Source organism: Tiliqua scincoides, chromosome 7 (assembly GCF_035046505.1).
Source record: "Tiliqua scincoides isolate rTilSci1 chromosome 7, rTilSci1.hap2, whole genome shotgun sequence".
NCBI lineage: Eukaryota > Metazoa > Chordata > Lepidosauria > Squamata > Scincidae > Tiliqua > Tiliqua scincoides.
In genome coordinates this window covers 1,216,522-1,241,764 of record NC_089827.1, presented here as the reverse complement: position 1 = coordinate 1,241,764, position 25,243 = coordinate 1,216,522, and the positions used below count along the sequence as shown (strand labels likewise).

Here is a 25,243-nt window from a genome sequence, read left to right as displayed (position 1 = left end):
TAGGCCCATCTAGTCCAGCTTCCTGTATCTCACAGTGGCCCACCAAACGCCCCAGGGAGCACACCAGATAACAAGAGAAATGCAAGGCTTCCTGGGAATTGTAGTTAAGAACATAAGAACACCCCCACTGGATCAGGCCATAGGCCCATCTAGTCCAGCTTCCTGTATCTCACAGCAGCCCACCAAACGCCCCAGGGAGCACACCAGATAAAAAGAGACCTGCAAGGCTTCCTGGGAATTGTAGTTAAGAACATAAGAACAGCCCCACTGGATCAGGCCATAGGCCCATCTAGTCCAGCTTCCTGTATCTCACAGCGGCCCACCAAATCCCCCAGGGAGCACACCAGATAACAAGAGACCTGCAAGGCTTCCTGGGAATTGTAGTTAAGAACATAAGAACAGCCCCACTGGGTCAGGCCATAGGCCCATGTAGTCCAGCTTCCTGTATATCACAGTGGCCCACCAAATACCCCAAGGAGCACTCCAGATAACAAGAGACCTGCATCCTGGTGCTCTTCCTTGGAGTGTTTGGAGGGCATCACAGTAGTGGTAAGTTTGGGAACTGCTGTTATATACATTTCCCTGGGTGTAAGTCCAATTAAATTTAATGAACTTACTTCTTTGTCTGGGCAGTGTTCAATGAACACTCGAGACAACACACATGGGAAAGGGCCACTTTATTAGTATTTTAATACAAAAAGGAGGCTGAGACCTGCAGTTGCAGGGGCAGCAAAAACCCCTGTGTGGTGCGGAGGCAGGACCACTGGGCGGCCCCAGAACCAAATCTGTCCCCCAGGCTGGATGTGCACCCGACTCCAAGCTGCGCCCCGTTCTTGGGCGACGCAGCTCATCCAGGTCTGTCCCTTAAGGGGAAGGCAGTCGGATCGCGGGCTGTGCCGCCTCGAGCCACTGAGCCTCTGAGGAGGACCCCGCAGTCCTGGCCAGGGCCCCAGTCAATGTCTTTGTGCCGCTGAGCCCCTAAGGACTGCTATTGGGTTCTGCCCTACCTATGCCATCTGAAGGTGCACTCCAAAGTCCCAAGCACGCCTCTACTGCATCACCTGCCAACATAAAGTGACCGATTATATTTATAGGGGCACAGCCCCATACCCATGGCAATCTGGGGTAGGCGAAAAAACTGCCTGTCGTTGTCCAATCTTGACAAGCAGCAAAAAATTCCTACCCGGCCCCAAATGCCGACCAGTAAAACTCAGCGTAACGGGTGGGTGGGTGTCCGCTCAGTGCCCATGAGCAAAGAAGGAAGGGGGGCTGTTGCTGTGTCCTTAAAATACCTCTGCACCCCCCAGCAACAGCCCTCCACCAATCCCCTCGCAGGGGAAGGGCCTTGCATGTTCCGGCCAGGCCGTACAAACTACGATCTCCCTGCTTGTAATGGGCGATTGGGAGAATAGCCATCCAAAGGCAAGAGCTGTAGGGATGCAGCCTAAACACATTTACCAGAGAGCGGAGCTCACAGTGGAGCTTTTTTCTGAGTAAACTTGCATAGGCTTTCACTGTAACAGCACAATCCTACATCTGTTAACTCAGAAGTAACTTCCATCGTGTTTAATGGGGCTCACTCCCAGGTAAGTGTATACAGGATTGCAGCCTCAATAGCATAATCAGTGTTTTTGTTCCTATCTTTTCATTTTGCATGTGTTCCTGATGAGTACAGGATAGTCAGCACATGCCTATGCATGTCTACTCAGAAGTAATCCCCATTGAATTCAAAGGCACTTACTCCCAGGTAAGTGTGTACAGATCCGCAGCCTAAGACACATTTAAATAAAAAACACATTCTAGAAATCGGTTTTGAGAACCATGCCAACAATCTCCTCAGACAGTCAAATTGTGTACTTTATAAAATTATTCTTAATTATCACGTCATAAAAATCTTCAGATTCAGATAATAGGCTTTAACCATGCCCTTGACTGAATGACAGATGCCTCTACAGAGAGTTAATTTTGTATATTTTTTTGTGGTGAAGACAGAGTCCTTTGGATACACAGATGGTTTTAACTGTAAATTGCAAGCAGGTCATATCTATTAATTTTAACATTCCAGTGAGCAAAAAGTGTCAGCAATATCCTTTTTTTGTTATTAGCTCACAACTGGCACTGAAAACACCCAAGGTTTATTTTGACTAGGGCCTAATTGACAAGCTAATCAGAGAGGGTCCCAGCCCTCTCCCACAATCAGCTCACCCTGCAGCTGTCCTGGGCAGTGGTGGTGGGGGTGTTGTAGGCGGGAGGCTGAGACTGATAACAGGCTTTCCACCCAACTCACCCGAAAGACGGTCATTTCTTCCAGAAGTACTTCTTCCAAATCATGCCAAGTCTCTTTAGGAATTGAAACGACTTTCAGAACTGTCCCAATATCTGAGAATGAAAGAAAGAGAGAGTTTCTATTAGTCCAATTTCAGCTCAACAGAAGTTTTATGTTTCCATATATAATTATCATATTTCCAAAAGAGGATTATGCAGTTTGCGCTCTTTCAACATGATTCCACAGAATACACATTTCAAAAATATTCTAGAAAGTTCTTTAGCGTCTCTAAAGGGGGATTATACTGAATTTTTTTAATTGCAAAAGAAAAAAGAAAATCAGCCACAAAACCTGGATCCTCAAACCATTTGAGCTGTCAGCAAGCAAACAGAACAGTGTAATCTTAGAAATGAAATGTCAGCTGCCACCACTTCATATTTAAACTAAGGAATGCACTGAATCAAGCAGGCTACATTTTATGATTTATTCTCAAGTCCAACATTTTCATGGTTCCTTTAAAATACAAGGGCAGATGTTAATGTGACTCTGTGTGGACGCACAGGCAGCTGGGGGGATGCTGTCAGACTGATTAAGTTGTCTGGTCTCTTAAGAACCAGATGATGATGATAATGCTTTTGAGCCACAGCACTAGCTATACTTCCATTCTATTAAGGCCCAGTTCTATCCAACTTTCCAGCACCGATGCAACCGTAATCAGAGGTGCACCAGACTCATCTGGTGAACAAGGCAGTGGCTCCTGGCATCACCCCCCCCCCCAGTGCGCTGATGTGGAAGCTGTTGGTGCTGATGCCCTCAGGCCTTCACCAACTGCCTTTTCAATCACTGGATTTTCTCTTCTGCACTTCCATTGTCCTCATTCAAAACAAACTTTGTGGTTTTGTGATTCAATTCTGTATGTTTTTATCTGTAATCAACAGAAAGGAGCCCAAGCATTCTCAGTTTCTGAGGAATGTTACTGACAATGATGATTATAGATATGGGATTTGTGTGCTTTGTTATCTTTTAATGCACGGTGACAAGTGCCTTGTCAAACAGAATGAGCACAAGACCTTCAGATCTCTCTTCGGAGACGTCTTCTGAGACATAGCACCAAATCTTGCAGAGGGTTTTGGGAAATGGGAAGGGTCCCTGAATCATCACTGGCAGTCTTAAAAGTCTGCAGACGTCTTTCTAGGGCCAGACTGAAAAAGAGCTGAAATCCCTTAACCGCCAGGCAACCCAATCCTAACCAGCATTGGTGCAGCCAGGCCACATGGCCTGTGTTGGATCTAGCACTAGTTGGGAGCTGGCTGGAGGTCTCCTTGGGGTAAAGGGATATTTTCCCTTTATGCCGAGTAACAGCCAGACTATTCTGCCAGACTATTTAGCTGGCAGGAATCCGAGCAGTCTGATGTAAGGCTGCTTGGCTTGGGAAGGGAGTTAAGATACGATGGAGGAGGCCTCTGGCGATCCTGCCCCTCCCAGGCCTGTTTCACCCAGTTCTACCCTCCCCCCGTCAAGAAACGCTCCCTCCCTGCCACCCGACCCACATGCCTTTTGCTGCTTGGTGCTTTACCTGCCTGCACTGGTGGGCGGGGGCTCCACATGCGCACTGGCAAGGCTGCTCTGCTTGCTCATACAGCGTTGCATCACCTTGCAACACCTTCCGCCGGTGCAGCGGCCACTGCGCCAGCAGAGAGAGCGCATAGGATTGTGCTCTGAATTTCCTAAAAGAACCCTCTCTGCAAAAAACCAAACCAAACCAGCAATGCGATTTAGGTGGGTGAGGCAGGACCGCCCATTTTGGGGCTGCTCCATCTGCTTAACCACATCCTGGTTGGCAGATATTAGCCAACGTTTATGGCTACCCATCCAAAGTGTTGCTTGCTGTTCAAGACAAACCACCAAATGCTACTGAGCCAGCAGGAGCCAGCAGTGCTTTAGTAATACAAGTTGTTAGCAAGAAGATGGAAGGTGGCTCCCAAACAGCCTTTGCAAGAAATTTACAAGCATCCCAGACAGAAAGACTGAGTTTTTGAAAAGAAAGTCCTGGACGGATGGCATCTAAAGCCTCTAGAACAGTGTTTCTCAAACTGTGGGTCAGGACCCACTAGGTGGGTCGTAAGCCAACTTCAGGTGGGTCCTCATTCATTTCAGTATTTTATTTTTAATATATTAGACCTGATGCTTCCATGGTATGTGACTGCATTTGGGGAAATGTGACACACCTGTACTTTTAACAGGCTACTATGTATAATCTTTTAACAATGATAGCAAATGGGACTTATTCCTGGGTAATCAGAATTGCAGCCTAGGATTGTTAAAAAATTTCTCACTTGTTGATGTCACTTCTGGTCATGACGTCACTTTCAGTGCGTCCTGACAGATTCTCATTCTAAAAAGTGGGTCCCAGCGCTAAATGTGTGAGAACCACTGCTCTGGAAGTCTACATTTCAAGGGAGGAGAGTTCATAAAACCAAACAAGCTGGCTGGTGGAACGTGAGCCTGGCAGGTAGAAATGGCGTATCCAGACACTTTAATCTTTAAAATAAATCATTCTCTTTTAAGCAGAACCCGCCACAACTGGTGCTTTGCTGCTCTATAAAGCCTTTGAGGTGAAATACACGATGTGTTCAATACTCCTGTAACTCCAAAAAGGTCTCAGGCACCCAAAGTAGATCTTTATCTTTTGTTCTAGAACAGGTTTTTGAGGAGTCATATTTCAAACAATTTCACACACCTTCAGCTCAGTCAGCTTTGCTGAGTAACTTGGTTTAAAAGATAGAATTACTGTTATTAATTCATGTTTACTGACAGATGGATTCAGACTGGGCCAGATAATCTCTCCCCTCTCTGAATCAAGCTATGGCTGCAAATGGATGTGCTGACATCTGTATTTTAACCTGCTGGAGAGAGATGAAAGGGGACCGTTCCTGAACTGAGAGTTGGAACAAATGAGTGATTTAATCTTTATTATAGAAATAATTAGTTAACAGCCTGTCCTATCACTGGGGCTTGAGGGACAACATCCTGTTATTTCATTAACCTTCACTAGACCCCAGGAAACGAAAAGCCACTTCTATTTTGCAGGGAGGGAGCAGGATATAAAGATGTTCAATTAAAAAAAAATACAACAACAGTGTCCACTTTATTGCCACTGCAAGCTTTTTTTCAGCAAGCTTGGAAGCCTCACGTGACCCACACACAAGTTTAATGTGGGCCACCCACATTGTGTGTGGTTTGGATCCCATGTCGGCAGGCCCAGCAGTTGGTGCTGCGCTAGCATGGGAAAACAAGATGTGGAAACTGGGCAAGCCACATGGTCACCACTTGCACATGTTACAACAACCACGTGAACTAATTGTAGAGAACTGGGTTTTCACTGGCCAATGTGTCAGTGTGATCATGTATGAATCAGAACTAAGGAAATTGTACACAATGAAAGACTAAGGGCGCAATCCTAAACCGCACTTGGGCCGGCGCAAGTCCCTTGTACCGGCCCAGGAGTGTCACAAACGTGCCATAAAGCATGTTTGCACCTCCTCAGGAGCAAGCCGTGCCAGCACACAAAAGTGCGCTGGAGCACAGAGGCTGCATCCAGCCTCCACGGCGGTTTGCCCAGGTAGTGTGCGTTGGCTGAGCTCAGCTGACGCAGGGGTCTAGGGAGGGTGAGGAGGCAGCGGGAGGGAGGCGTTCTGGGGCAGGGGGTGGGTGGAGGGTGGTGCTGGGGGCAGGCGGGGAGCAGGAGGGGCTGGGACTTGGCAGATATGCCGGATCCTAGCACTGGTTTATGAGCAGCGTGCAAGCTGCTCCACTCTGCTTGGACTTATGCCACCTTGGACTTATCTGAGTCTGAAGATTTTTATGACGTGATAATTAAGAATAATTTTATAAAGTACACAATTTGACTGTCTGAGGAGATTGTTGGCATGGTTCTCAAAACCGATTTCTAGAGTGTGTTTTTTATTTAAATGTGTCTTAGGCTGCAGATCTGTACACACTTACCTGGGAGTAAGTGCCTTTGAATTCAGTGGGGATTACTTCTGAGTAGACATGCATAGGAATGTGCTGACTATCCTGTACTCATCAGGAACACATGCAAAATGAAAAGTGGCGCAAGTCCAAGGAGACCCATTGGGGCTGCAGTGGTTTACCTGGGGTAAGGGGAAGAGTTTCTGCTTGCCTTTGGCTGAGCCACTTTGGGACCCTATCTTGTGCTGGATACAGCGCAGGCCTCCTGGTCTGCCTGTTCCAGTGCAAGATAGGATTGTAAGAGTTGACTGCTGTAAGAGTCAGTTCTACCAAACAGAAGTATGCAAAATTTGAATCCGTTAGTTCTCACTTAATGTGTCGTGTTTACAATGGAGAAAAATCACTGAGGGTTCACAAAGGGTGGCCTAGTTCTCACTGGAGTAGCAAGGTGGTGTTTGGGCTCCACTTCTTCAGACTGGAAGAGGGAGCTCACAAGATCGGATGACCCCTCCACCCAAAATTCTCTTGCTTGCTGATGTAGGGTGGCCAAAGCTTACCTGTTCCAATGAACATGACATCATACTGGCCGTCTTCCGCATCCACCCGATCAACGACGATTTGCGTGAACTGGTAATCCAAGTCCGTTTTGATCATGATGGGCCGGTTATTGATGGGGAACACTTGGTTGTACATGGCTGGGTGGCTCCTTGCAAATGTGATGACCTCGTCTGGAAGGTCCTTGGTGGAGTCGAAGCCACCAAATGTTTTACTGGGACACTGGTGAGGGGGAAGGAAAGAGAATGTCATCAAGGGCCTGGCTGGCCTGACAAGGCAAATGCAGCAGTAACATTCCCGTTCTATCTGCCTCCTAGCCTTCCGGATCCATTCCAGAGCCAGGCACCAAGAGTGCAGGGGGTGGGTAGGTGGTCTGATCATGTTGCTGTAGGTCCTTCAGCAGTGAGGGGGCATCACTAACAGCAGCTACAGCGACAGCAGGCTGAGCCTCCGAGAATCAATTGTCTCCACAAGACCCCAACAGGAACACAAAGTGAGCCCTCCTATGACCTGAACTGTGTGAAGAACGTGAGCAGGAAATAAACTGTTCAAAGCTCATTTCCAACTTCAGCCCACCACCTGCCACAGGAGGGATGACAATAGTGGCCTAACCTGCAGGGCTGTTGCAAAGGTGATATAGAGAACATAACTCAGGGACTTTGAAAACATTCATGTATTCCTCTACTAACAGAGAAAAGGATTTTATAATCTTACATTGCATAGGGAGAGAGCAACTGTCTTTATTTATCCCAGCACAGAGCCCTTCCCAGTGGCTGTTTTGTTTGTTTGAATCTCAAGTCTTCTGTGTGTGTGTTTTTCCCCCTTTTTTAGGGCCAAATCCTATCCAACTTTCCAGCCTTGGTGTAGCTGTGCCAATGGGTTGTGTCCTGCATCTTGTTGTGGGAGGGTAGTTATAGAGGCCTCCACAAGGTAAGGGAACACTGCTTTCCTTGCCCCGGGGCTGCATTGCAGCTGCATCATTGCTGGAAAGTTGGATACAATTGGACCCTTAGTTTTTATTTTATTTTATTTTAGACTGTGCATTTTCAAGGAACCATCTTCTCATTTCTTTTGCCATGTAAACTGCCTGTGAACTTGTGTGTGTGTGTGTGTGTGTGTGTGTGTGTGTCTGTGTGTGTGTGTGTTGAAAAGCAATCTATAAATTTTCTTTAACAGTAATAACACTGAATGAATGCTAATGCATTATTATATTTTATAATCACTTCCTTTCATCACAAAACACAGATGCCCAAGAGCTGCAATGTTCTGAATAGCTCTTTCGTATATACTCCCAAAGATTATACCACTTGAAAGCCAAAATGTAATGGAACAAGAATCCTGATCCTGCAGGATGGGTCAATAGGGGGGAAAAAATCAATTGTCTTTGCTATCACCTTCTTAATAATTCATCAGAGAGAATTTTTTCTTACAAACAACCACCACCAAATGTCCTTTGGAAGAATAGAATTATAATTTGACTTGTGCTGAACATGCAGCAAGATAATGCGGGAATGAGCTTATAGAATCCTGAATTGGGAGAATGACCAGTTCTCTCTAGGCTGGTTTTATTGCATATTGGGTTTCACTGTATTGTGTGCTTTTCTGAGCAACAAAACCCCAGCATCTGCTTTTATTAGTGAATATCAAAGACTGAGATAATGGCAGATCAAACACAATTAAAAACCCACAACACTGCAGGAGGTTCCCCCCCTTTTTTAATCAATGCCACATTCTAGCAGTTAAATAATACCAACAATTGACAACAGTCTTTTGGTAGCCTATAGCAATTTTGCAGTTAAAAAAAATAATCCATATTTTGCATCCCCAAGGCAGTCTTAATCTTCCAGATGGAGAGCCATACTGATTACTGGTATTAATTAGATAATGATTAATCGGATAATGTGTGTGAAGTGCTTTGAACAAGAAAAGTAATTTAGAAGTGCTAAGTATTGTGAATGCAGCTGGAGGTTCATACACAAGAACATGTGTGAATAATCTTTTTATTTATTTTTTAATGGACAGACTTGATCATGTTCAAATAGCCATTCACAGACTTCAGATTTACAAGGACTGAACTTGCCAAGGGACATCCAGGAATGTTGTGGCATTTTACTGCACAAATTCCTAAGTACGTGTATTGTGAGCCCTTAGAACAGTGTTTCTCAAACTGTGGGTCGGGACCCACTAGGTGGGTCACAAGCCAATTTCAGGTGGGTCCCCGTTCATTTCAATATTTTATTTTTAATATATTAGACCTGATGCACCCATGGTATGTAACTGCATTTGGGGAAATGTTACAGACCTGTACTTTTAACAAGCTACTATGTCTATTCTTTTAACAATGATAGTAAATGGGACTTACTCCTGGGTAAATGTAGGTAGGATTGCAGCCGAGGATTGTTAAAAATGTTCCTGCTTGATGTTGTCACTTCCAGTCATGACATCACTTCTGGTGGGTCCTGACAGATTCTCATTCTAAAAAGTGGGTCCCGGTGCCAAATGTGTGAGAACCACTGCCTTAGAATAGTGGTTCCCAAACTATGAGTCCCAAAGGAAACCATGGCGTAACCACAGCAGTGTTGCGGGATGTCCCCAGAGTCCTCTTCCCTGGCGCTGCCATCTTGGATTGTGTGAGAATAATACAAGTTCTTACAAGAAGAGTGCAAGATCTTGTGTGATCCAAGATGGCAGAACCTAGGAAGAGGACGTGTTGGGAGGTGTGGCACTGGGAAGTTTGGGAACTGCTGCCTCAGCAAAGTGAAATGCTAAATTATTTCTGAAAGATCATACTTATTGCCCTGAACTAATTCCTTGTTTATGTCTTCTGATAGAAGTGGAAACTGTAAATCTGGCAGCCTGCTTCTCCTTTGCTGTTGGTTATCCAATGTGTACTGAAAGTGCTGTGGTTAGTGCTGAGCCAACATAGGAGAGGCACTTGGTGAAAGTCAAAAATTCCACTTGACTCACCCAAGCCTTGTACCACTCTTAGGCAGTGGAGTAGCTAGAGGGGGTGCAGAGCACTAAGTTTTTCAGAGAGCCTCACCGGGGTGTGCAAGCAGCACCTCCCTCTCCCCTTCAGAATCATTCCAGGCTGCAAGAGCAAAACAGAGTCTTGCCTGGCTCCGGGAATGGCTTTGAAGGGGCCCCTTGCACACTGCAGTGAGGCTCCCTGCAAAACTTAGTGCTTTGCACTCCCTCTAGCTATGCCACTGCTCTAAGGGGAGGAGCACACTGGCAGTTCCTCCGCACAAGGTTAGTTAGTTGGCAACCTTCAGTCTCGAAAGACTCTGGTATCGCGCTCTGAAAGGTGGTTCTGGAACAGCGTCTAGTGTGGCTGAAAAGGCCGATTCGGGAGTGACAATCCCTTCCACACCGGGAGCAAGTGCAGTCTGTCCCTGGTCTGTCTCCCTGGCTGTGGGCCTTCCTTCTTTGCCTCTTAGCCTCAGACTGTTGGCCAAGTGTCTCTTCAAACTGGGAAAGGCCATGTTGCACAGCCTGCCTCCAAGCGGGCCGCTCAGAGGCCAGGGTTTCCCACTTGTTGAGGTCCACTCCTAAGGCCTTCAGATCCCTCTTGCAGATGGGACAAGTCCCGTCCCGTCTTCCAGTCCGCACAAGGGGGACTACTAGTTCCTTGACTGCAGCTGCAGTTTTTTACACAATGCCAATATGAAGCCTGACTTGATGCCTGAAAGCAAGTCCTTCTGCTTCAGCGCTAACTTCCAAGAAAGTGTTCATGCAATGACTTGATGTGTGCTTTGCCAGGAGCACATTTAGAACACTGTAGGGTATTTTAGGCTTCTCTGTAAATGAATTAGCTGTGTTTTCTGCTCAGCATAATCAATTGCATTCAATATATGTATGGCTTGATTGATGTTGTGCTTGCATAAAGTGAATGGAACTGCCAAGAGTGTCTGAAGTAATCCAAACCATAACTGAGACTCCAGGGCGCTTGCACAAAAGCAAAGGGGCCTGGACTACATGTGCTGTAAGACGATGTGGGAATAAGTTGATGGAATCCTGAAGGGGCAGATTAGACTGCAATAGAGGAGTCACATTTCTGACTGCTGCTTCTTCTGTACTGGGTTGTTGTTGCTTTTTGACTAGTAAGGAGGGTTTGTGAGTGCGTGTATTTTAAACACAGAACAGCATTATAAACTATCTGCATGGGGTTGGAGGATAGGCCTTCAGCGTCCTTGCCAACCTTTAGTCCTGTTGCCATCAGTTGGACTAACAGTCTGACCCCAGAACACCCTGCACTCCAGTGGTAGGACTGAACTTATTGTCTACGACCACACAGTCCCAGGTGCTGCTGGAAGAGCTGTAGGCATTGTTGCACCAGAACACTCCAGCAGCTCAGCTGAGCTCAGTAAAGGCCTTCCCCTGACACAAACAGAGGCCACGGTTACCTCTGCCGGGATAGAGACATCACTGGAAGCAGCAGCACTGTTATTCAAACCGTGCAGTGCTTGGACAAAACACAACAGAGAGCACAACAGAAGAGAATGTCAGGAAAAATAAAGCTGGGCTGATATATTTCTTGATATAAAATTACAACATTTGTTGATATAACATTTACATTTATATAAATGTATATAAATGTGCTGTGTTGCAAATCTAGAAAGATAACATTGATTTTAGTATTAATGACATTACTAATAAATTCAGCACCACCAATGGTTTCAGTTGGTGGATCCAAATACATTCAAGCCAGTTCTGTTAATCTACAAAGAGCAACTAGTTAGTCATGGATCCAGGGCATGCATTACTATCTCAAAGATAAATCATTTCTGTTTCTGGTGATGCTAAATCACTTCAGATTTTTTACCCCTCCAGGGCTACTCCTATTCCACTTACGGTTCCGGGCCGTGGGTAGGGCACTCTTCCTTGGTAAGGAACCCACTGATAGTTGGGGCCGTCCCTGTGAGCGTAGGGACCCAGGAACACTCGCCGCACGTCAGTCATGCTGTACATGCACACAGCCGACCCTTTGAAGATGTTACTAAGAAATGGGGAAAGCAGAGAAGTGGGAGGAAGAAGACGTCATTGGTCTGGAATCGGATGTTGGTTGTGCCTCCTCAGAGCTTTCAGAAGGGCAGGTTTTCATTTCTTTTTCTGCTCTTTGAGGAAGAACCCTGACATAGTTCCCTGACAAATTCACATCTAATGCTTTGAAAAGATGTCCAAATAATTCACACATTTCTTTCTTAAGAGCATTACACACACAGTGTAATGGTTTAAGCTGAATTTTTAATGTTTCTTATACAATTTAGAGGAGCTGATTTCAAGTTATTTTTGTATTATCAAAACTTTTTTTTAGTTATGTTAAATTTTTTGTTTCTATTAATCTACTGCCTAATGCAGTGGTTCTCAAGCTAATGCAGCCCCGTTTTTTGCGGGGAAAGAAGGATGGTAGTGGCATGATCTCTAGGATTGTGCCTTTGCCAGGGACAGGGGGGCTTTATTAACTTACCCTCTAACTGCGCCAGCCTCCGGGGGTTTAGGGAGCCCTGTGGAGCCCTCTGCAGGGCTCCCACACCTCAGAACTTTGAAAACATGCAATTGCAATCTGGAAGTGTGTCGTGATCCCGTTTTTTCAGTCTACTGAGGTGCGGGGATTCCTGCAAAGGGTTTCACGGGGCTCCCCCACACTCCCAGGAGGCCTGCGCAGACAGAGGATGAATTTGAAAAGTTCCTCTGTCCCTGTCGGTGGTGCAATCTTGGGGATCATGTCGCCGCCATCCTCCTGCCCCACCCCTTAAGGGGGCAAGGGCAGTGTTTCTCAGGCTCATGAGTCACAACTTGTAAAGCCCCTCACAAGGTCAAAAAATTGGTGCAACTCAAGCAAAAGTAATAGAGGGTTATTCTGCTTCCAGCAGAAATGTCATGATGAAATTTACACTCAAGATGTGCCAGGCTCAGAAAAGGTTACAAACATCCTTCTACATTAAAAACAATGCTGGAAAAAGTCAGCTTATGCAGAAAAAAAGCCACACACGCATTTATTCAAATTGTGTGGTCAGAAACTTCAGGGTAATGACACACACTGCTCCTCAGAAAGCATCGCTTCCTTAACCTCTGCCTTCTACTGCTTTCTAGAGGTTAAAGGTTAAGAAAATGCCTTCCTTTTTAAAGGACCATTTTAACAAAGAAAGCTTTTTAAAACAGTCAGCCCCCACCAGCCTCCGTACAAGTAAAATGATACACTCTGTACCTGGAAGTTGTAAACACTCCATAGATTATTGGATTTTTAGGGTCTTTTGAGTTCATTAGAAACACATCCTCTGTCAAAAAAAAAAAAAAAAAGGACAAGAGGGAGAGTCAGCTTAGAGACCAGTCCTATCCGTTCCCCCTGCTGATGCAGCAGTACCAGGTTGTCACTGCATATGGTGTGTCTGTGTGTGGGGCAGTCACGGAGGCCTCTTCTGGGTAAGGGGACATTTGCAAGGTGGGGGTGTAAGCCATCTGTAAGGAGGACTTACACTACTCCAACCTGCACTAGAGATTTTACTAGTGCATGTCCGCTCTGACCTGGGATGGTGGTACAAGCACAGGAAGAGGGTTAGGATGTGGCCGTCGCAGCTGCTACCAAACCCACCCCTTTGCAGACCCAATCTGCACTCTCCGGCCCCCACTGCCACATTGTTCTGCCCTTCTGCCCCCACTCCACCCTGTCCCACCTCTTCTAGCATCTTAGATGCCTTGGCAGGTCCTCCAGGATCCACTGATGCCCACAGGAAGGCTCCGGCCTTCTCACGAACATCCCTGCTGTGCAGTACTTTGTGCACTGCCAGAGTGCCTTTGACAACTGCTTTACAGCAGTCAGCACTGGTGGAATGCATGTTCCCCCAATGGGGTCACCAAACAGAACTACGCTGCCTGCCAATTGAATACGAAGGAGGCAGCTGGCCAGAGAACAGTTCTGCATTCATGGGTAATTTACAGCGCAATCCTATCTTGCGCAGGAACAGGCAGGCCAGGAAGCCTGTGCCGTATCCAGCGCAAGATAAGGGCCCAAAGTGGCTCAGCCGGAGGGAACGGAAAACTCTTCCCTTTACCCCCAGGTAGGCCAGTGCAGACCCAATGGGTTTCCTCGGACGTGCGCCACCTCAGGAGGTGGCATAAGTCCGAGGAGAGCGGAGTGGCTTGCAGCTGCTCCATGCTGCTTGGGAACGGGGGCAAGGATCCGGCATATCTGCCAGGTCCCAGCCTGCCTCCCTCTCCCTGCCCGCCCACCCCCCGGATCGCCCTCTGCCCGCTGCCCCGGAATGCCTCCCTCCCTCCCCTCCCTCCCTCCCTCCTCTCCAGACCCTTGCGTTGGCCAAGCTCGGCTGACGCAAGTCTTCTTTTTCAAGTCGGCGCAGAGGCTAGATGCAGACTCTGCGGCTGGTGCGTGTCCCTGCGCTAACCTGGCTGGCTCTTGAGGAGGTGCAAGTGTGCCTTATGGCACATTTGCGACCTTCCTGAGCTGACACAAGCAACTTGCACTGGCCCAAGGCCAGTTTGGACTGCGCCCTTAATCACTTACGAAGCTCATCAAAATGAGTGTCGATGCCGTTGGGCCCTGGCACTGAACACATGAGGCGTGCTTTGAGGAAAGTGGTCCACTTGTTGACGAGGCTTCTGTGGCCACCAAAGTCGTTCTGGAAAAGGAACAGCACATGTCAGGAGGTTAAAAGTGTCTGCCGATTTAAAGATGGTGTGCCTGATGCTACAAGGTGCAGGACGGGGATTTTGACTGAATAAAATATCCTGCAGCACTGGGCTGTGGCCGGCAAAATATCTGGACTTCCACTTGAGGTCAACTTCCAGTTGTTCCAGGGTGCCCAGAAATTGTGGCAAGCTAGAATGTTAATTTATTAAATTCTAATTATTGTCAGAGGTGCGCCAAAGGGCCAGCCCCTGCCTTACCTGGGGGGGCAGGGGTGGCGGAGGACGGGCTGGCGGGCCAGGTGAGGCTGCCCTGAGAGAGGGGTGGGGCTCCCGAACCAGATGGGTTGCCAGGTCGGGGAAGGCTGCCCTGAGGGAAGGGCGGGGCCAGGAACTCCACAAAGGCAGGGGAGGCCAGTGATGAAGGAGGAGCTGGCCAGGCCAGCATCTGGAAGAGGCTGCACTCCTGTGAGCTGGAGGAAACCTCTGCAACCAAAGAGGGGGACCAGGGTGAGTTTGAACATCCCCCCCCTTTGGACTTGAGGTCACTCAGCCTTACCCTGAGGCTTGCAGGGGATGGACAGGGTGGATAGGGAGATGCTCTTTACACTCTCACATAACACCAGAACCAGGAGACATCCACTAAAATTGAGTGTTGGCAGAGTTAGGACAGACAAAAGAAAATATTTCTTTACTCAGCGTGTGGTCGGTCTGTGGAACTCCTTGCCACAGGATGTGGTGATGGCGTCTACCCTAGACGCCTTTAAAAGGGGATTGGACAAGTTTCTGGAGGAAAAATCCATTACGGGTTACAAGCCATGATGTGTATGTGCAACCTCCTGATTTTAGAAATGGGCTATGTCAGAATGCCAATGCAAGGGAGGGCACCAGGATGCAGGTCTCTTGTTAATTGGTGTGCTCCCTGGGGCATTTGGTGGGCTGCTATGCGATACAGGAGGCTGGACTAGATGGGCCCATGGCCTGATCCAGTGGGGCTGTTCTTATGTTCTTAACTACAATTCCCAGGAGGCCTTGCAGGTCTCTTGTTATCAGGTGTGCTCCCTGGGGCATTTGGTGGGCCGCTGTGAGATACAGGAAGCTGGACTAGATGGGCCTATGGCCTGATCCAGTGGGGCTGTTCTTATGTTCTTAACTACAATTCCCAGGAGGCCTTGCAGGTCTCTTGTTATCTGGTGTGCTCCCTGGGGCATTTGGTGGGCCGCTGTGAGATACAGGAAGCTGGACTAGATGGGCCTCTGGCCTGATCCAGTGGGGGGTTCTTATGTTCTTACCCCAGGGACCTGTTGCTGGGTGGGTCTGAAACCCCTTTGACCGGAGACTGCTCCGCCCCGCCCCCAGGGACCTGACAATTATTTGATGGCTTTTCCTGGCAAATGGAATGGTTTGAGGGAGCACGATGCTGCTGCGTTGCTCGCTGCTCCAGTCAACAATGAATAAAAAGGGAAAATATCCACAGGAGATATAAAATAGTTTTTTCCTCTTGAAACTGACCCAATGCACGTTGAACTTCTTCAACTCTTTCCCAAGGGTACTAAAACACAGAATGTAAAGTACAGAAGCTACAGACTCTTATCTGTCATTGTCCTGGTTAGAACTTCCATGGTTAAATTTTATGTTGTGGAAACTGGTGTTTGCAAACACTATATGACTGAGGCACAGCTTGGTTGGTGCATGATCAGAAGATTGTATGGTGCTCACCTAAGACACCTGAGGGTGCGGACAGCATAACATCAAAGCAGACGTTTGCGACCAGCCTTCTCTACCTTCATGTTTATCCTGAAGTTGCAATTTAAAGTGGGCCTTCCTTACCCAGCCCCTCCCCCCCACAGATAAGGAATTCTGTGGATGCTGAAGTTCAATGACTGCAATCTTACCTGCAGCCTCTGGAGGCCTCTTCTGGATCACACCAGGCCTGCATCCCACTCTATGGGCCTCTGTGGGGCTCAGAACAGCCTGCAGAAGCATCCAGAAGCAACTCCCAGCTTTCAGAAGTCACTTCTGGTTTGCTTCTGCAGACCCAACAGAGTGGGTTGCACTGAAGAGGCTGAGTTGGAATCATTGTCAAATATCACATAATATTAATCTAAGATTTGATCTCACAGTCCTAAGCATTCCGTACAAGTGCCGCTGTGACATCATGCATTTATTCTCACACGCTTCAGCCACAACTTTACCTTACAGATCTGGCCTATTCTGGCATGAGTGGCTTTACCAGAATGCTCCCCATCAATGGCATTTTCACGGAAGAAAAAGTATATCTTGTCATCTTCTGGGTTGTCACTTTCTGGTATCAGGTGGGCACTAATAAACCTGGGATCTGAAAGGAAATGGCAGGATGCATGTTTTTAAAGTTGGAGGATTACAGCAAAGAAAAAAAAGAACACAGAGAACTTATTTCTTTTTACAACTTTAACAGCCTTTGCCTCTGTTGTCTTTTATTAACAGCAGTCAGCCAGGTGAGGGAAGTTCCCTGGGGTGATACCCAAAAGGGAGGTCCACTGCTTACTCTACTCTGCTACCCCCCTCACCAAACAGGAAAATATTTCTAACAGACATTACAAGTTAGTTTAGATTCTGGGGGGGGGGGGGGGGAAGATCAGTGTTCTCCAACAACCCAGTCTGAAACCAAGGGACGTTTCCCTATCACTAAACAGCCAGGATTTCCCAGTCCAGTTCTTCACATGTATCACAATTCACATGCAGCAGCTAGTAGCACTGGGTAAAGTGTTCCTCCACACTCATAACATGAGACTCATGGGCCCAATCCCCACTCGTGCAAATGGAATACTTGCTTCACTGGTTTGCACTGTCACCGAAGTGCCATATAGCATTTTATGAAAGTGCAGTTTCCAGCAGGAAAGTGCAATGGGGTGGGGAGAGGGTGGTGACGGGGCAGCAGGTGGGCTTAGCAGGCCCAGGAGAGGGCAGGATTGACAGCACCAGCGTGTGCTAAATCCTATTCCCCTTCTTGGGCCTGATCCATTGACACAGATCAACATGGACTATATAGCTGGTGCAGGCCCAAGTGGACCCATTGTGGCTGCTGGAATTTACCCCAGGACAATGGGACAAATGTCTCCTTTCCTTGAGGAGACCTCCAGCAGCCAAAATCCCCCCCCCCCATGGGATGCAGCATAGCCTGTTTTAGGTCTGCTGTATCACTTCACAGGAATTTAGGTAGGATTGGCTGCCCGATAGGAAGTTCAGTGTGACCCGGATGAGCACTGAGGATGCACCACTCCTACCATAGACCTGCCTTTCTTGTTTCTGTGGTGCTACTGAATCCCTCAGGCAAAATTCAAAGAACATTCGGGGGTTCCCTGGTAGGTTGCTCCTGGATTACGCCAAAAACCAAGTTCAAAGCCAATGTGGGCCTTCTCAGCTGAAACATCTGAAGGTTTCAGGGAAAACCAGAAGAGATTCAATAGGACTGGCAACAACTCCTGAGGATGTAGGTGTGCACACCTTGTGGCAGGATGACTCGGCATTTCATGAAAGGAATGGCTAAAGGGGACTGTGTTGGCTGTGCAACACATTGCTTTGTGGTGCACAAGCATTCAGGCTGTTTAGCCACCTGGTTCAATCAATATATTTTCAATCAATAAAAGAATGTTTTCATGTCAGCTGGGCAGCCATCTGTGCTTTTGATGGTTTTGTTTCTGTTTCCTATAGCATTCCAATTCCCACATATAGTCCCAGAAATAAATAAACAAAGCTGAAGGGTGGATCTAGATACATATTTATAAACACATGTGCATTGCACTTCATTTGTGGCAACTTAAACAGTGCACCAGTCGTGTTTTATGTTTATGATGACACTTCTAAGACGAAGAGAACTGAAAAATCCTTTTGAAAACCCCAACAGATTTGTTGCATTTTATTAACATCTCTTAATTTCCACTATATTGCATTCAACATCTCAAAATAGCCATCAGTAAAAGGAAATATTCATCTGCTCAAGACAAAGTTTTTTTAAAAACCACAGGATATAACAGGAAGTGTACATGCGAGATCAGAGATTTTCAACATTTTTCTTTTCATGGCACACTGACCTCTGTGGTATTCTCAATGGTCTTCGCCTCTTGGGATGTCACTTCCAGGAGACTCTTCCAGGTTCTGTGGCTCTATTTTTAGGCCAACTGCCTCCACTGGTGGAGGAACAGGGAGAGACAGTTTGCTACTATAGACGGTTGCCCTAAAAACGGAGCCGCAGAACCCAGGAGAGTTTTTCAGCAATTTTCAACCACTGAGCTCCAAACTCCCGTGGCACTTCTGTGGACCTTTTGCAGCGCTCCAATGTGCTACAGCACACCAGCTAAAAATCACTGTGCTAGACAGAAGAACATTTTGGAAAACAGAGCTTTAACGGGACAGCTATTATCTAAAAGGAGAATTATCTAATACTGTAAACATATGAAGCTGCCTTATATTGTGTCAAAGTCCCTTGTTGACAGATGCTCTCCAGAGTCCTTCCCAAACCTTCTATTTAAGATTTATTGCCACAGATGCCCAGAAATGAAACTGGGATATTCTGCATGCAAAAGTCTGCTCTCTGCCACTGAACCTTAAAAAAAAAAAAGAGTTAGAGCCCAATTCTGAGCTCTCCAGTGCTGGCGGTACAGGTGTACCACCGGCACTGGGTGTAGCAAATGTATCATTAGCATAGCTACAAGACTCTGTGCCAAGTCAGTGTCAGCACCAGCTCAGTGCCAGTTGGCTCTGAGCCCAGAACCAGCCGGACACCACCTGGAGCTAAGTAAGAACTCCAGGCAGTGCTGAGGGCCTCAGGGGCAGCGTGAAGGCATTCCGGGGTGGTGTGAGGAACCAGGGCGGGAAAGGGGTCGGACCAGTGGAGCTCTGCTCCACCAGATCCTGAATTCCATGCCAGGCTGGAAGGCCCAACATGAGTCTCTCATCTCCGCACTGGCAAAACATATGGCAGACTTGAGAAGCTTCAATGCAGGGCTTGGGACTTCCACTGGGGGAAGGGGATGGAAGACCTCCAGCAGCTTCTGTGGGGCCGCAGGATGCAGTGGTAGCTGCTTTGGCAACTCAGCTCACTATGGCTGCATCACTTTTAGGATTGGGCTGCTCGTTAGGAAAACACGTTTGGAAAACAGGCTTGAAGAATTATAACTCTAAACTTTATAAAATTTAAATGACTGGCAACCAGAGAGTCGAGCAAAGCATGCTGGATACTCTGTCTCTTACCTCTGGAGCGGAGAAACCACCGGTCAATCCTAGGAGCCAATGCACGTTGCTCATAAGATCTGGGCTACAGCAGCACTCCACGACCACAGTGCAGTCATGCCTGCACTGGTACCCAAACCCAACGCCACCAGGGAGCGGACACCTGTGTCATGGAGGGATAACTCTAAAGTTTGCCCTGGTTTTGATGTTGCCAAAACCACTTTTTGGTGATGCCCTTCAGATAGTGGTTTGACAAGCTGTACTCTGTTTATGTTTATGATTTCAGGGTACCTTTTCCATAACCATTTGCCCAGGGCAGTTCTCCTGCACATCTGCCAAGACAACCTTCACTTTGCTGGTATACATGCCTATAGCAAAACTTGTTTCTTCTAGCCCAGAGGTTCCAAATTTACTGCCATCACAGCACTCTTCTTTTATGACACCCTCTTTCTGGATGCTGCCTTCTTGTGCTATTCTCAAGAATCTTGTGCTAACACAAGATCTCGTGCTATTCTCGCAATCCAAGATGGTGGCCCCTGGGAAGAGGATGCCAGGGACTTTTCGTAATGCTCTTTGGCGCCGCGATGCACAGATGGGAACGGCTGTACTAGCCCATTCTGGCCTTCAAGTGCTACATCTGTCTTCCTCGTACACTAACTGTACACACAACCATTCTGGAACAACATTACACCTCGGCGTGCCACATGGCATCTTCTCACATAGCCGTCATCTCACAATTGATTTATCTGAGCTTAAACACATACGTATGCCAAAGAACCCCAAACCTAAACACTGTAGCATTAAAGAGCTGACAAAGCCCTTTCCCTCCCCAGGCTCTGTGCTGATGTGTGTTAGGAATAACAAACTTCACAAAAATAAAACAAAAAGGAGACATGACTAAAACATGATTAAGCATGATCAAAGAAGAATAAAGTCACAGTGGTAAACTTTCTCAATACTAACAATGCTTGGAACCAAGTCTCTGATCTTGGGCCAAGTCTAAAAATAGAACTTGTTTACAACCATCATAGTAAGAGAAGGAAATAATTGAAAAAACGCAACGTGTCTTTCTTTCAATCTCCTTTTACAGGAAAATATTTGACACAACTCAATCAGCAGGTCCCTTAAACTCCACACTTTGAGTGCCCTTTTTGCATAACAGTCTTCAGAATTTGCTTCCACAAAAACCACAGCAATGGTGTCCTTGAAATTAGGTATGCAACTGAAACAAAGGAGATACCTTGATTCACTGACTACTTGATTCACTGACTACTGTTGTCCTACTTGAGTAATAGTAATCTGTTCTGCTTGTCTCAGCATTTCAATAAAGCTGAGGGGGAAAAAATCAATCAACACTCCCTTAAGGTGATTTTCCCCCCCACTCAGAATGACTAAACAACAAAAGGAAAACACACAGAAGAAAATAAGATTGTGTTCCCTTCCCAAATATGAAGTTTTAACTGTGAAAACCCAAAATTTTCTTTCAGTTATCCGAACGTTCTAACTATGCAGAAGAAGCAGAATTCAGGTTCATTCACCAGAACTGAACAAGGAAAATATCTTGCAAATGATCATTTGAAAGAAGACCTCTGCAGTACACTTGACAGCTTGTGATAGCTGGAAATTGAAAATTGGCAAGCTACATCTGCTCTGGTTTAATGAAAAGTACTGGAAGATTAAATCCAACCCAGCAGAGAAAGAACAAGACCAGGGTATTCCAAATTTTTTTTTTAAAGTATGCATCAACAATGATAATAGAAAGTTCCTCCATTTACACAATAGGCTTTGCCTTGATCCTTAGAATAAGAAGTACATAAGAAGTAAGAATCGAACACTGTCCTAGACAAATCTGAACTTGCGACTCAAGCTAAATCTATTGCTGGCAGAAGAGTTATAAATCTCAGTTTCAAATCATGCAAAGCATTACAGTTCTAGCTGCTTCAGTGAGGTCAGCAGAAAAAACACACACACAACCCATTCAATTCCAGTTTATAACAGATGGAACTGAATTTGTGCTCTGAAAGACATTAGTCTGCAGTAACTCAAACACAGAAAGTTCTGTTTGTTTTCAGAGTGAACAACTGACTATCCCCCAATGATCCTGCACTTGCTGGCCTGGTTTGTTCCATTGGAAAGGATGTTTTCCATGCTTGCCATGGGCAGTCCCCTTGCAAGCAGAGGTCATTTTCCTTCAGAGAAAGCCCTTGCGCCACCTGAGGCTTTGAACGCGGGTGTCATGTATTTATTCTGGGACTCCACTGCAAATCAAAAAGATGTAACAAATGGAAAAGGTCTGATTACATTTCTGGTGTCCCACCACAAGTGCACATTGCAGGTTTCATGAGCTGGTGGCCAGTTAATTTGCATCACATCATTCCCTATTACTCAGCAGAGTAAATAGCACATCAGGGTTGGCAGGCACATTGGCTAATTATCTATAAGCAGCAATATAATTACGAGAGTGAATCCCAAACTTACTGGAGCCACAGCACCCCTGCAGCCTCTTCATCTTGGTTCAGCCAGGTGATGCCCTCTTGGATCATGCGGGATCTTGCATGATCTGAGCTGGCAGTGCCAAAGCTCTCAAGAGCTCATGCAATCCAAGATGGCAGCACCAGTAAGAACTGGTAGAGGCCACCGGGGACATCACCCAGAACACAGCGAAGCACAATTTGAGAACTTCTGCTCTCTGATCTTCAAAAATATACTCTAGAGAAGCCTATATACGTGATACCAGAAACCCTGAGAAATGCAAAACAATGGGCTTGCCTAGTTTTGGACTTGCCTTTCTGTTTCATTAACAACAGCAATGGTTTGGCTAAAGGGAAACAAGTGTTTAAAGTACATTTTAATAATTCACTGAAATGGTTTGCTATGATGGTGTGGCAGAGGAGGGGCGTTGCATTTTCAAGTTCAGCCATTAAAGTAATGCTTCTCATTTGCTTTCCCAGTCATAAGAGGAAGAAAAATTATTTCTTTGTCTGGAAAATTGTCAAATGCAACACTTTGCATTCAGAAAAGCCTGGTAAGGAAGAAAGAAAAAAACTGTTGAGCTGCGGTATAATTATCAGTTCCCAAGGTCTTTGTTCTTAAAGAGACAACAATAGTTTTGATTCTCTGTAATGACTAATTATATGATGAAGAAAAAATGAACACAGAAGTTTAGGGAAATTATACAGCAATTCTCCAAGTAAATTAGGTTTCTCGCAGAACATTCCATATCAGCTGCCTGGCTTGTTTAATTTTCAGTAGGTAATTAGCTCTGCTTACCAAATTTAGAGGAGATAACACACTTCTTTAAAAATCTGAAATCTGAATTTACATGCTTAACATGATGTGGCCACACTTAGGAGGTGCCAAAGGCTGGTTGAAGGGTACTTCGTAGTTAGCAAGTGAGTGTGATATGAGCGTACACACCCCATCCCGCTCCACATGACTAGGCAACTGCTTCCCATTGTGCTACGAGGTGTAGGATGGTTATGCTCACTTTCTAGTCATGGGGGCCAGCTGGATGAACAGTTTGAACCGCTGAAAGATTGATCCTTAGGACGCAATCACATACTATATGCATGCCCTTCACACACTGGCTGTGAGATGAAGCCTGAATTGACTGTCACAGATTGGTTGCCACAACAGAATCATAGAATGGGAAGAATCCAAAAAAGGTCATCCAGTCCAACCCCCATTTGTAGCAGGAAACCCTCCTAAGCATGTCCAGCAGGTGTTTGTCAAGTTTCTGCTTGCAGATCTCTAGTGAGTAGAATCTACCCCCTCTCTTGGCAATCTGCTCCACTGTCAAACCACACTGCCTATCCAGGATTTCTTCCTGATGTCCAAATGGAATCTGCTTCCTTTAAGTTTGCGCCTCTTGGAAGTAGTTTATATCACCTGATGGCAACTCAAAGCCATATTTTTCAGCTGAGCCCATTCTCATCTCTGGTTGCATCATCAAGGAATGAATCTGCATGCACCTAGGGTGGCTTTGCACTTCCTCATTTGGGGATCTCTTCCATTCCATGGGGCTTCTACATCAATGAGAGAGGACAGCAAGTGCAAAGTGAACTATTTTGGCCATTGTTTCCAAAGGACTCTTGTTGACATCTGGAATGAAAGGTATCTGCAGGACAACGAAAGGGTGACATGCAATGTGGTGAAATTAGCCACAGCACCCACCTTGCACACACAGCCATCTGTGAAAGCAAAACTCAATATTTATGTAACACAATCTGCTCCCCCCCCCCCCATTGCCTTAGCCTCCCTAGGATTGCTTCCTGAAACTCCGCCGGGAGATGGAGAAAAAAAAATTAATTCTGGAACCAGCGGTGATATTTTATTTTCCAGCCCACAAACCCACTGAAAACAAAGGGGCTACAATGGAACTAGCTGGATGTTCAACACAATTTTTTCCAATCATAAATCATACTTGAGAAGCAGCAGTTTTGCATTATTTTTTAAAACAGAATACATGGGATACAATTTCACCATAGAAAGATATTAACTGCTTTTGATAAATTAGATGTGAGATATCTATAAAATTGCAAATGAGGTTTCCCAGTGATTTCTCCCATGCACCTGACTTCTGCATTCACAGCCTGTCCAGAATTGAACAGACCTGATCTATTTCCACACCTGCCTTAACTCTTCCGCCCGAGATTCATTGTCTTCTTCATGTTCCACTTACCCTCCATCTTTCAAATCCTCTGCTCCATTTACAGTTGAATTTTTCACCATGCACTAATTTCTTTTTTGTAGACTCAGAGACAGCTACAAATCTGGAGTCACATTGAATATATTTTTGTGGGTATTATAATTAACTTTCACAACTAACGCAGACAAACTTGACACAAAATCTATTAAAAGAAGATTACATTTACAACAGCAGTAAAGTTTGAAATAAACACAGGTTGAATGATTTGTGTTTTTTTTTACACTAACCTGTCATGTTGGAGAAATAACATAAAATTCATCAAAGGACAGAAACAACAGTTGGCAGAGCAGAGGACAAAAAAAATATTCTTCATTCCTCCTTTTGGTATTCAGTGTTATCACATCCATTATGACAGCCCCTGTTTGGTATTCATGTGGATAGAATGCCTAATTTCCAATTTAATTCAGCAGCAGCAAACGAGAAGAAAAAACCCGAGTACTGCAGCTTATCACTGATGTAACAGTGATGATTATTTTAAAACACGGGCAAAATTGGGATGGAGGCAAATGTGGTTGAAATCACAGAAAAAGTAACAAAATGGAGTATCAGCCCAATCCTATCCATTCTGCCAAAATAGTGACCACTGCACCCTACGGAGGGGAGGCAGTCCAGTAGGTTCCCTCTGGCAAGGGAACATTTGTTCCCCTACCCTGGGGTAAACCTTCACAGTGCTGGGGAGTCTAATTGGATCTGCAACAGCTAAATAGCTGGTTCAGGTCCATGTGGAGCCAGGCCATAGCATTGTGCCTGGAATGGGAGTTAGGATAGCGGTGGTTCCAGCACCGCCAATGCCACCCCCACATGTGCCTAATCTGCCCCTCCTCTGCCACATTTCATGCCCTCCACATCCCGCTCCACCCTCCCACCAACCCTCCCGCCTCTCC

General features: G+C 46.1%; 1 protein-coding gene across 1 annotated transcript in view; it reads right to left on the bottom strand.

The window, feature by feature from the left end:
• Positions 1–25,243, bottom strand: part of SEMA3A (semaphorin 3A) — a 126,421-nt gene that overhangs the window by 19,473 nt on the left and 81,705 nt on the right. Inside the window, exons 6-11 of the mRNA XM_066634656.1 lie at positions 16,636–16,778; positions 14,319–14,433; positions 13,005–13,074; positions 11,648–11,792; positions 6,796–7,015; positions 2,288–2,379 (exon numbers count right to left, since the gene is read on the bottom strand). Coding sequence (XP_066490753.1) covers positions 2,288–2,379; positions 6,796–7,015; positions 11,648–11,792; positions 13,005–13,074; positions 14,319–14,433; positions 16,636–16,778 — 785 coding nt within the window. The remainder of the gene's footprint in view (positions 1–2,287; positions 2,380–6,795; positions 7,016–11,647; positions 11,793–13,004; positions 13,075–14,318; positions 14,434–16,635; positions 16,779–25,243) is intronic.